General features: G+C 36.0%; 1 protein-coding gene across 2 annotated transcripts; it reads left to right on the top strand.

The window, feature by feature from the left end:
* The first annotated feature begins 5591 nt into the window (after positions 1-5591).
* Positions 5592-12100, top strand: rerglb (RERG/RAS-like b). Of its 2 annotated transcripts, XM_079867348.1 has the most exons (5): positions 5686-5820; positions 6747-6803; positions 8335-8408; positions 8844-8992; positions 9834-12100. In XM_079867348.1, the coding sequence occupies exons 1-5, from the start codon at positions 5769-5771 to the stop codon at positions 10111-10113; spliced, it is 612 nt and encodes a 203-aa protein (XP_079723474.1). In that variant the 5' UTR covers positions 5686-5768; the 3' UTR covers positions 10114-12100. The 2 variants fall into 2 exon arrangements, with proteins under 2 accessions (XP_079723475.1, XP_079723474.1); XM_079867349.1 differs by lacking the exon at positions 6747-6803 and having other exon boundaries at positions 5592-5820.
* Positions 12101-13399: the final 1299 nt, after the last annotated feature.

Below are 13399 nucleotides of genomic sequence, written 5' to 3'. Positions count from 1 at the left end.
AGCTTCTTGTTTCCTTCTTCAACACAAACACAACATTGCGGTTCCCTAATGGTTTTAAAATCAGACTTGAAATGAACCTAATTTAAATATACAGTCAGTTATGGATGAAACGTTGCTGATTGAACATCAAGACTTTGTCAAATTGAAAGCAAAGCATTACATGTTGCTGGTGAGTTGGAGTCACTAAAGAAATATCAGAGTGCTTTTTTTAAAAAGGCCTTTGTTGAATTTTCACCAACTGCCTGCCAGAAGTAAGCTCATTTTATCACAAATTACTCATGCAAGTAATTACTTCTCCAAAAACAACTGTAACTTCTAGCTTTGATTGAAATATACAAAACAAGAGATTAAAACTACATCTGGAGATGTTCAAAATAATTGAAATACCTTTGCTGTGTCAACAGAACCTTTCATTTACAATGGAAGGAAATTGACATTTAGACACACAACCTTTAAACACTAAAGACCCCTAAAGGTACACAAGGCTTTGTTTGTACAAAAGTATATTTATTGTAAAATAGATTTTCCAAAATGTATTTTGGTTTTTATAAGAGTTGGATGGGTTTAAAATACTCAAATATGTCTGAAACATTAGATTTCTTTCTGCAATTCTGTTTGAAGTAAATGGTCCATTTAGGCACTCAAACAGCCCTGGCACACTTATGACTCATCCTGGCAAGTGGTACACAAACCCTAGGCCTTATTTGCAAAATGGTCTGTTCTAACAACAATATTTTAATTCAATTTTACTCGCAGGGAACTGATTAAAACATCATGTTAAATTTTAAAACATTACTTGTGAAAATATAGCTCTAAATGCATTTGAGTCACAGTTGGTGTTGGCTTGAGCGGAGTGTGTGACTCATTGATGTTCTTTGTGTGAGCATGTGAACACTGTAATAAGTATGTGAGGGCTTTTACCCGTAGAGCAGAGACTCACTAGAACTCCCTGAGATTCTTGAGGCTGTATTGTTGCATGTGGAGTTCTGACAGATTAATAAAGTCTGGCCATCCAGCACAGAGGCCATGAGCCAACAAGAGGGCCCTGGATAATTTCATTACAAGTGAAAAACATTCAGATGACATCTCCGCCGGCCACGCTGAATCAATATGAGGTTTTTCCACTTTGTGTTTGATATGTGAAAACAAAATGCATATGCCTTCTGCACCAAGGTAAGAGGACACTGTTTTTGTTCAATATTTGTAAGAGAAAGATTCTGTACATAACTTATTGCTTTCTTAAGACAGCCGTAATCCAATTTCTAGTCATTTTCTGTAGCGATATCGTCAAAATAATTTAACATGAATAGGGGGATCATATAACGGGGCCAATGTTTTTTGTTTGTTTGTTTTTTACATAAAAATCAATCAGTTACAATGCAGACTGCACACAGATTTGAAGTGGTTAGATTTTAACACATTTACAATGCAGAACCTATTTTCTATATTATATTTTGTTAAATTCTGAATTAAAATGTTCAAATAAATATTCTTCAAGGTTTTACTTTTATCCTCCTGCTGTCCACCTCATTAACTTGAATTATTATAATATCTGACACTTCATTATAAATACAAACCTATAAAAAATGCTTAAGCTTTACCCCCAAAAAATTTACCCCATTTTTTTAGAATGTCTAAAATATATACCTGAACGCATACTGAAGAAAAAAACGTTGGGACCCATGCAGGGGAACAGTTCATTTGTTTCATATAGAGCTATTAGTCCATCTAGTGTCAAGAGTCATGAAATATCATGTTATATTATTTTCTTTTTTACACAAGAGGCAGCAGAGACACCCAATGTGAGACTTTTTGAGCTGTTTTAACAAGTTTTTGCATGTAATGGAGAGTTATTTTGTATTTCAATTCAATTCAATTCACGTTTATTTGTATAGCGCTTTTCACAATACACATCAATACAGAAAGTGCACGAGTCCATATTACAATTTAGAGTGTTCTGTTATCAGAGGCAACTGTCTAAGTTAAGCATTTCAGAAATGTACATACACAAAGTCACAGTTAGATAAAACATTTTTTAATTTAAACAATGTAATAATTTGATGCAGAAACAATGAGCTCATTGAAGTAATGAATTCTTGTTTGTTAACAAATGATTATGACATTTAGAAATAGCATTGGTGCATATTTAAGTGAAAGGATGTGAAGAATGTGCTTAAATTATATTATTAAATTAATTATTGATAAAATCTAGTAATTTAGAGGTATAATAAATAATAAAAAAGAACAAAATATCTTTAAAAATGCATTAAAAATAGAAAAAAAATTGAAAAATGAAATGATATAAGCTTTCTGAAAAAAAGTACAATTATAAGTATATTTTTTATTATACTTTTATTATACTTATTTATTATACAAATATAGTAAATAAATAGGTTCAGGAGGAGAGGATGAGGGTTAAATGAGTTTTTTTTATGCTAATTAAGCATCAATAATTCAGAGAATTGCATGTAAGAGTTTACAATGTGGCATGTTTGCCATAAATTCTAAATACAGGTGAAAAATGTGTTTCTTGCTGTAATCTCAAAGGCCCTCATATTGGACAATCTTCCTCCAACACTTCCTTAAAGAGATATTAAGTGAGCTTTGAGCCATCTAAGAGTGATCATCTTTCTTAGAAGATTTTTTCATTCAGATCAGACTTTTTCCCCCCCTTAACAAATTGAGTTTCCCTGAAAAGGTACTGTAATTCTTAACCCCAGCAGACACTTCCTGGCTCATCTTAACTGACAGCTTCCTGATGACACTTAAATCAGATCAGTGCCTGGTCTGGGTCTCGGAGAATTCCCCCAATACCTGCAGGATTACACCCCTGATTGCCTTCTTAAAGATGGGGGATAAGAGCAGAGCCCCCACAAGGCCGCACTAAACACAGACATGATGCAATAACTCTACTGGCAGCTTTTAAATCCCCCTTTCCTCTTCTTCTCATGAGATACAGCTGGCCTCATTTCCCCCCCTTCAGCATAGAGTACTCATTTATAATGACTCTTAAAGGAGGTCATGATTTCTTGTAGTTTAATGGGCATTTTTTGCCCACTCTTTTGTGAGTGCCTTTGGAAATACTTTGATTGTGATTAGACATGCAACTGCATTTGAAACATGTAGATAAATTTAATCCATACAGTACGAGCAAGTAAATAAAAGGCATGTTTCGTAACATGTTGCTGTCTAAATAGAACCGATATTTAGGGTTTCACAAAAGAGAAAAGCCATATAAATATAGCCATATTACATATGCGTCCTTTTAGAGCAATATTGTGTGGTTTGATGGAGCTTTATAATGTCAAGTCTTTATTATGTTTGATTCACATCTACATGCTGCTTGGCCAGTTTAAAGCATGTCTTTTATATGTAAGTGATGTATAGCGTTCTGCTGTTTCATAATCATAATAGGCATTCTTTCATAAACATGTTTTTTTTTTTTTTTTTTTTTTTTGTCAGTGATTGCTTGTTGATAAGCTATTTGCATGCTTTTTTAAATATTCCATTTTTAAGCTTCACTGATTCCGCACAAAATTTGTTAGCTGATGTATTTTCATGAAATTCCACTCTGTCTAAAGTGAAATACTCAGTGTTGAAATGGACTAAACCTGACATGTGCCACATATTTGTGGTGCCAGGCACATGTTGAGCTTTTGTATTTCTAAAGTGTCTGTGAGTCCTCAGATGACAAAAAATCAAATGAAACATAACAGAATAATAATGGGACACCGCGGTGAACTCAGCTGAAGAATGAAAAGACTGAGACAGAAAAAAAAGGTCTGCGGGAAAAAAGACTCCCTGACCAGTGTAGCAGCCCATGAAATTGAAGTTTGGATGGCTGAACGTCATTCAATTTTTGGAACTGGAAAAAAGAAGAAAAGAGGGAAAATTGATTGCTGCTCTCCACTTTAAAAATAATTGATCCCTGCAATCAAAATATGGCTGACATTCTTGGCCGACGTATATGTTGGCATTAGTACTATGTTGTAAAGGCTAACATGTTCACCCAGAAAATTGAGAGATAGCGTACTTGGTGCAAGACAGCTTTACCAACCACTTTAAATACCTGACCCAAAACTTCAATTTCAGTATAAGACTGTATAGGCTATTTACTGTATATACTTCACATGGGGACTTGCTTGAGAGAGCTCATACAAGCAACCAGAAGAGTATAAGAGGAATGTTCTGGAGTCTCGGCATGATATGATTCCTGATGATATTCCACTATTGTATCAAACAAAAACATATTATTCTAAGAAAGAAATAATTGATGACGGGCCGTTGAATTATTGAGAAATAATGCACACCCGAAGTGGTAATGTGGAAGGTTACTCCTCGGGCGAGCATTATTATTCCACTTATACCACGGTTACCGCACCTCAAAACATTGTTCAGATGTTTTATTTCAAGACATTAGTCAGGTTTTCGTCCATAAAACCCTCTTGTATGGAGAAATTATTTCTATTATATTCTACTTTTACTACTTTCTATTCTACTTTTACTACTTTCTATTTAATTTTCACATCCCAAGCATTGCTAATTTCAAAACGTAATTTTAGAGCTACAGAGGCTTGAGCCATTGATATGCAGTAGAGAGAGAGAGAGAGAGAGAGAGAGAGAGAGAGAGAGAGAGAGAGAGAGAGAGAGAGAGAGACATTAGGCTGCATGACTTTCGCAACAGTGGTTGGCAGCAGCTTCTCTACTAATACCGAAGCTGTAAGTTTAACTGACGTTACTTTGTGGGTTTTGGTTCAATTCAATTGCTGTTGTAATGTATGCTGTAAGGACCTTCGAAATAACTGATATATTTTGGTGAAGTGATATGGAACTGTAATGCAGTGAAGACCTGCCTGGAACTGTGTGTTTCTTGAAAAATAATTGCACACCTTTGTCAACGGTTGTCAGCCAATCATATTCAAGCATTCAAAAGCCTGTGGTGATCTATAATCTTTAATATAAATTCTATTCTATTCTATTCTATTTTATTCTATAATACCCTCTGTGGTGGGTATTTTGCATGGACTCTTTCTGCAGGTTACATTGATACGCCATTAAGTGGCGACAATACTTTATTTATAATTTACATTTATTTTACGTCTTTATTAGCCTTAAATAAAATCAGTTAAATTTGAACTGATTCACTCAAAACACAGATTCAGAAAATTATTGAGAAACGAAACAACATTATGTTGCTCTGAGAAGAGCAACAGTTCTACTGTGGCTTTGTTTGTGGCTATTTTCATTGACAGAGATATTTCATTGAAAATAGTGCCAGTTACCTTTGCATCTCGAACAAAATGATTTAACAAGTCAAAGATTCAAAAACCCTCTCATAAAGACAATCACTTGTCGCCACCTACCGGTGCTAGAGAGTCAGTGAAAGAGTCATGAAATAATTCCCACCAGCCTCTCTGGACTGTGAGCAATATTTTTTAAATATTGCTTAAATCTAAATCAGTTTCTAATCAAAATCAGATCACAGACCACTTTGGTTTAAATTCACTCTCCACTTAGCTGAACGACGTTTAAATATCAAAGGGATGGTGAATTGACCTTGTGGCAGCTCGGCACTCTGTGTAGTGGGAGGGGAGACAGAATAGAGGAACGTCTGCGAGTGTAACAGAAAAAGAGCAAGAGAGATAGAGAGAGTGAGGGAACGTAGCACCACTTTACTGAGCAGAGTAAATAGTAAGGAGTTGTGGCTGGGACTATCCAACCACTTGGACACAAAGAGGCACAGCCAACACAGGGTACCGTCTACAAATATGAATGACATCAAACTGGCCCTGCTGGGCAGTGAGGGAGCAGGTAAATCTGGTAAGTGCTCATCTTATATTGTATATAGTCCATACATTTTATATGCATATGTGTCTTTTAGATTAACTAAAACTTTACAGCATCTCTTTTTACCCATGTGCCTGTTGCATGGTCCTCACATTTTGAGTTGGAAATCATCCATGTGTGAGCGGTGTGTTAGAGTGTGTCTCACAACGCAATTATTTCTGCCCTCTGCAAACACTGGAAGGACTTTGTATATTGGAACAGATCATAGTGAGATCATCGTTAACTTATAAAAGTCATCTGAGAGGGAAATTAAAATAAAAGGTTGTAAGATGCAAGTAATTGCTGAAATTGGCGAAAGATTATTTTTTGTTCCACTCTGAGGCATAGGAACATTTAGCCCTTCAGGCTGCATACCTGTACTAATGACTATTAAGTAGTTGGGAAACGATGATGCTACGTCCCCTGAGACCAAAACTAGTTTATTGGGGGTCATGAGGGAACCTCAATCAGGGTTCGGAACCAAATGACCAGGGTGAAGGCAGAACAGAACAACAAGGAAGGTCTGTTGCAGATTTGAGGTTTGGTGAGGAATAGGCTAAGTGTTCAAATCTGACTGAAGGATTGAAAGCAGCTTTCACGAAGCTGCTGCAGAGTGTGTATTTATGCATGGAAACTCAAGCCCTGACTTCAATGACTCAATGAGCCAGCATAGCTTCATGGCTCAAATATTTAATATAGACCAGGTAGTGTGCTCATGGAGAAAATGTAACGGTTTTTCCTGTGCCAAATATGCTCCAGCGTTCACTGTGGAGTTGGCCAAGTCTTTGATGAGGGGCTGGACTTTGACCTTGTACCCTCTCTTCCTATTTCAAGCTGTCATACGAGTAATTTACATCACAGCTCTGGATGATCAATCTCAATGACTAGCTAATCAATCTTCCCCTCTCTCTTGTCCTCAGCGGTTTTAGTGAGATTTTTGACCAAGCGGTTCATAGGAGAATATGCGTCAAATGCCAGTAAGTACAGTCTCACATGCATATTTAATAATGCAGCCAGAACTTTACTCATGTTTTCATGGGGTTTATCTGCCTCAGCATTATGTCTGGCATATTATTAAATGATATAATTCACATACGTAAAGCTTTTTGTTCATTTAATACATGAACAATATAACTGTGAGCTTGCAAGAGGACTTCCATTATAAACAGCTGGAAGAAGAACAGAGGTTGATCAAATGTTTACATTATTACATTTACCAATAAATAAATAAAAATAATAATAATAATTTTAAAAAATGATTGAAAGCTTATTGCATACTAAAAATGTTCTCTTCAAAAGAGAGAAAGCTCTAAGACTACATTGTGAAATAATTGTACAGAATTATACTGTAAAAAAAAAAAAAAGATACAGTAAAAAGCTTTTAACTGCTTGATTTTGTTACCTTATCGTATATGGAGAAAAACTGTAAATGGTTTAGCATCACATTATATGTATGTATTATTTATGGTTTTTGCAAGTAAAAACTATGAATTACCATATTCTGAAAAACGGTAGATTCACAGAAGCCCCTATAAGACACATCAAAAATGATATTTTATTTAAATATTTTTGTTTATTCTTATTTTTGTTATGAGTACTGTGTACATTATGGTGTTTATGTTACATTTGGTGTCATTTAGTTAATGTTTATTGAATTTTTAAGAGTCACACCCTGATGGTGTTGCTTATGTCTTTGTCTACAAACATGTTTATGGACAGGCAACTTAAAATGAACTGATTCATCATGTGGCTTTCTATTATACCACCAGTATTATTATGGTGGTTATCAGTACAATTCAGATTTTTGCACTTCAAGTAGATTGGAAAATTAACATCATATAACTTAAGGAAATATACAGCTATAAGTTGTAAAATATACAGGCACCATTATGCCAATCCATAATACCTGCAATATTGTCAGTGTATTTTTTTTTACATTGAAGGTTTGGCAACCACAGCTGCTGTTTTTTTTACTATAAATTTAACAGGTTATATATTTTTTTTATTCTAAGAAAGTTCTACAGGGTTAGTTAAAAAAAATTCTGTAATTATTTACTCATGTTGTTCCAAACCTGTGTGTCATGGAATGGTGGCTGTAGAAAGTACACAACGAATGACAATAACTTTAATAACAAACTCAGGAGTAGCATTCACGTTCAGCGACATGAAGCCAAGTAAATAATAACATAATTTTCAATTAATGTTTCCCATTATTTACATTAATTGTAAAAGGCCCTGTGTACACGCAATGCTGGTGTGTGTTTTCCTATTGTCCAGTTCCCAAAAGTCTAATCCATCCAATCATGCCAAGGATTCCCAAAGCTCCCAATAATCACTCACCTCTGATCCAACTACATGTGTATCACATCACATGCACTCAGTCTCTACTTTTATTCCCTTGAATTTTATATGAGCATCTAACGGTCCACCTTTATTTCAGGGTTCAGATTTTATAATGCACACGTTTGTAGTAATACCAAGGATTTTATCCAAAATTGTTTGTTGCAGACTCCTTATACCATAAAAGGTTCTCCATTGATGGAAGACAGTTGAACTTGGAAGTCTTTGATCCGTGCTCGCAGGTTTGTGTTTATACATTCATAACGTCTACCCTGAGCTCATGGCTAGCATTCATACAAACACTGCCATAGGGCAACATGCTCAGATATACCTGCTTCTTATGGGAAATGCATGTTGTGTTCTGCCGGGATTTATGATATTTCCCTGAAGCAGAGTATACAGTGCGAAGCCTTTGAAAACTGAGCCTCACAGCTGCTGCATCTGGGAACTTTTACTTCGGCAGTTATTGTTTTACTTTGATTTCCAAAACCGAAGTCCTGAGATGGGCACCTTTCTACCCTGTAACTAAATGCTTGTGCTATAAACAGCCAACATTAGCAGTCAGTCACTGCATCTAAAACAAAAACTTCTGGTAGAGATAGAGAACTAGTCAACTGTAAACAAATGAAATTATGTTTTTTTGACTGGACCTCTGTGTGCCCCCCATCCCCTGGCAGAGTGGAGAAAGCAGATGTATCCTGGAGGAACCGGTGGATTGGGCTGATGGCTTTGTGGTGGTGTACACCATCAGCGACCGTACGTCCTTCCTAAATGCCAAAAACATCCTGGCGCAGATCAAAGAAAGTCGTCGAGAAACCTGTAAAGGGTGAGTCAGTGTCTCTCCAGTGACTTTTTGACCTTTGTCTGATGCTGACTGGAATAGGAGGATGGAGCTTTAATGAATTAACGAGGACCATTTGCCGAATAGCGAGTAGAGGCTTCCTGCTAGATCTGTGCACATCTGTAAAGGACAGACTGGGTCACATTATTTTTTAACTCATAAAAAGCTGTCCATGTTGATGATATTTCCAATGGTTTTGATAACTGCAGTATGACCAGCAGGCCAAAGTGTTCCATTTTAGTCCATCACATTTATAGAGAAATTTAAAAGTCTGGTTGGTTTAGGTTTCACTGGCTATTTTTCATTTGAAAGTCCTTTGAAACAATAGAAAGTGAGCCTGAGACTAGGCATCTGGAGCCCATTAGAACTCTGAAATGGGCAATGAGATCACTCATGGGTGGGTTTAGTTCCTCAATTTGTTTAAAAGTTTTTACACTTCAAAACATGGCAACAAGTGGTTGTACTTGTACTGAGGTTTTAGCTTTGCAGGAAGTTTCCAACCCATTTCTTCGTTGTTTGAGCTCACACATTGTGACCATTTGATATTTTATTTATAATTGTTCCACTTGCTATGCTACCACATGAGGAAAAATGTCTAGGCTATGCCAATGCCATTTTTCCAAATAGGACACACACTGTGAGAAATGAAACTCAGTATGGATAGTATCATTTAATGCCACATGTATTGTAGCATTATTAGACTGTAGCAATTATAATGTACTCCCAACCAATATTCAATTTACTTACAGTAATACATCATATGGCCATGTTTTCTTCATAAAGCGAATTTCTCTTGAAAGAAAATCATCTGATTTAATTTCAATAGAGAGGTTCCCATCTGCCTGGTGGGTAACAAGCAGGACCTATGCCACAGCCGTCAAGTGAGTGAGGAGGAGGGCCGCTCCCTGGCCCAGGAGAACAAATGCCACTTCCAGGAGGTGTCTGCAGCTGAGAACTACCTGGATATCTCCAACCTCTTCACCAAACTCATCCGGCATGTGATGGAACATCTTAAGCATAGAGGTGACCGCAGACGGTACAGTGGCTCCAAGTCCATGGCCAAGCTCATCAACAATGTCTTTGGAAAGAGGAGAAAGTCTGTTTGAGTGCAGAACATAAAATAACCCAGAAAAGAGCATTGCCTTGAAGAAGCAAAAGAGACGTGTCCTTGTTAAGCAAAATTTTCTTGAAAATCTTTCTAGAAGTATGCTCTGATAAGTAGTGTAATTCATATACCACTATGAGAGATCCCATGTAGCCAAGAACATCATATAGAACAGTGGTTCTCAACCTTTTTGACCCATTGTCACAAAAATATTTGAAGGCCCCAAGACTTTTCCAGTTGTTCATGATTTACTAAATAAATACAAAGTTCTGTCATGAAACTCAAATGGCACAGGCTAAAAGCTCCTTAACTCAACCTGCTTGCAATCACATCGTTATCTATATGACACTGATTGGCTGATTGATTGGTTCCTGCTGTATCAGTAGCCAATAAGCTTGCGTCCTCAACCTTCAAATACTTGGGTAGCATTTGCCTTAGCAGTGCAGCATGCTTTCAGAAACCCTCCAACTTCCCCAGCTCCACCTGTATCTGCTTCGGTATTCATGTACACCATATTGTACAGCAGCAGCATGTCTTACTCACAGCACCGTGTCATGTCTGTATTGGCAGTAGCAAGTCCCGTACTTGCTCTGCAGCAGCAATAAAAGCAGCAGGGTAGCAGATCAGCCAAGACCAAACATACCAACATTGCCATATACCCATTACAATGCCAAACACTCAGAGAGTTGTCATGACAGAAAACATTTAAAAAAATATTTTTTACTGCTATTTCAACCCAATAATTTTTTTAGAACTTGGCAGAAATTGCCAATGGAGTTTTAAGATTTTAATAACTGAAAACATCAAATATCCAGGGTTGTCAAGACCATTGGCATCCTGGTTGTTCAAAGTTGTTGAGGGCTGAACTAAAATAAGAAATATCTCGATTTTGTGTTGTTGTTGCTTAATCGCTAATCTTGGGGTCCCTTTGTTGAGAACTAACTGTTTTTTTATTTCTTTAGTAGAAAGAAAAATCTTAGCCCTATGTTTCCATATTGTTTTATTTTACTCGTATCAGTCTCGGAAGAGTCGGAACACTCAAAGCAACTTTAAAATTCGGATTTTTTGTGACATGTACACCTCTTGATAATATTTTCAATATCGTTGAGAAGGATGGGAAATGTTTGCAACTTCGTAAAGCTTTTGGTTTTCTATTCAAAGATAGCACACATTCTTTCCCTCGCTCTTTGAAAATGTTTTGATGGCATGAGATCGAGGAATGCACAACAAAGTCAGAGTAAATTTCATGTATAGATGCTGTGATGAGTTGTAAAATTGCAGGTAAATTAGGCCTACCTTTCTAAATAAAACCTAGGCAGAGGAATGAAAATAAAACTCTCCTGCATTCCTTCCATAGAATCCTCAAGGCCCTTTGAGTAATAAAAAAACAAAAACAAAAACAAAAAAATACAAGACTGCAGCCTTTGTACAATACAATTGCAAGAAAAGGCTTGTGGTCCCTTGGGAATGACCTGCGTAAAAACACAATCCTCTTATAGGGTTAATAACAAAAAACAACTGCACTTCTTTTTGTCAGTAGTACTAATCACTTTGTTTAAAAGTTAACAGTCTAGAGTGGGAGAAATATGGGAACCTCTAAACTAACAACTCCTCTAAAGTATTTGGCCTGAGGTGTGTTGCCTTAAAAAAGGCCAAAATCAGTCTTCAATTTCTAGGGCTGTCCCATTCAAAATTGTTCCATTGCACTGAAATGTTTGCTCAGTAAAAATTCTCAGAATGCACCCTAAAAAGCTTATACCCTGCATATGCCCCGATGTTTCGTGAATCTCAAGTCATCATGGCATGCACTGTACTTTTAACAGTAACAATGATGATAAACAGCACAAATCATACTAGAAGTGCATTGGTCCTGGAATGTAATACAGTGATGTTGTTGATAAATACCAGTGACATTTATGTGCGACACAGTTTTCGATCAGTGCCCCAATGTTTAGGGCTCAAGGCTCTTGCTAATGCCTGAATTTGTGTTCACGATATACTGACTTCACAACACAGAAGTAGGGAAGTAGGGACTATGAAGAGACACAGCAATAGAAGCCATGCAAGACTTCTCTAAAAAAAGAAAAGAAAAAAAGACATCTCAGAAATATCGATCAATCAAGAACTCTCTTGTTCAAGGCTGCTTATCAGATGAAGGAAGTATTAAACTGAGGTTACTGCTGCTAAAGTTACAAAATACTATTCTGATTATACTTTTCAGTTTATTGTTTAGGTACCAGTAGTTTTATGTGAAGTTCAATCATTTGTGTGATTAGTTTAAGCAGGCTGTGTTTGTCTATTTTTGTCATTTGTTTGAAGAACAGCTTTATAATGTAGAACTCCACTTCAGTACAAGACTTTAGCTATGGCAAAAGTGGAATGTGTACCTTGATTTTTTTAAAACATAGTAATATGTTCAGTAACCTACTAATAAAATGGTTTCTTTTTAAATTAGGGTTTTTTACTATTACTATAATTCTTTTATAATTAATATTTTGTTTGCTTGTACACTGTCATAACCTGATATGTATGCAATAAATATATTTTTATCCCAAAGTGTTATCACGTCTAAATTGATTATTTTTTTATTCAAATTATTATTATTTTTTTTTTTAGTGGAACTTTTGTTTTGATTGCTGTTAGTTAATTGGCAATGTAGCATTTTTTTCTTACTCTGTCTCTTGGTTAAAATACCATTGGCCTACCCGTTGTTTCTACAGCACTCAGGTTTTCCTGTTTAATATTACCAGTTGTTTTCTAACCATACTGACCTACTAAAATTTACACACTATGTAAATAGGAATTATGTGGCGGTAACTCAAGAGCTATGAAACTTTTCAAAAATGAATATATGTGTTGTAACTTTAAAAAGCATTCTTTCAGAAGAGTAGGCCACTGCCACACTTTCAGAAAAAATAACCGGAATGACCCAGCAGTAACCTACTGTATGTAGTGCCTTATAAAACTTGTTCATGTCATAATAAAAAGGAAGATGGGGAGAGAGACACACCATGTGTGCCACTGTCAAATGAAACAAAATTTCATGACCCTTACAGGATCTAATAATCCACTAGATGGAGACAAACACCTATTACTTCCTAACCAAGTTAAAAATGGACAATTAAACCAAAAGTGAAAACTAAAACAGAAACACATTTTGTGACTAATTAAAATCAGCTTATTTTGACTGATGGAAGTTTTTGTTTAATTTGCATTCAGAAATAGTAGGCTACTTTATATATTCGCACACAATTTTGAAATATCACATTTCATTAAAAGCTAATTAA

The sequence above is a fragment of the Squalius cephalus genome, assembly GCF_949319135.1.
Source record: "Squalius cephalus genome assembly, chromosome: 3".
Lineage (NCBI taxonomy): Eukaryota > Metazoa > Chordata > Actinopteri > Cypriniformes > Leuciscidae > Squalius > Squalius cephalus.
The sequence above is the reverse complement of the archived record's forward strand: the minus strand, read 5'-3'. Positions and strand labels throughout refer to the sequence as shown.

Excerpts from the sequence above, each read along its gene's own strand:
- rerglb (XM_079867348.1), top strand. The coding sequence starts at position 5,769 with ATGAATGACATCAAACTGGCCCTGCTGGGCAGTGAGGGAGCAGGTAAA. Across the intron at positions 5,821-6,746 it reads TGAGGGAGCAGGTAAATCTG|CGGTTTTAGTGAGATTTTTG; the intron begins GTAAGTGCTCAT and ends TCTTGTCCTCAG. Across the intron at positions 8,993-9,833 it reads CGTCGAGAAACCTGTAAAGG|AGAGGTTCCCATCTGCCTGG; the intron begins GTGAGTCAGTGT and ends TAATTTCAATAG.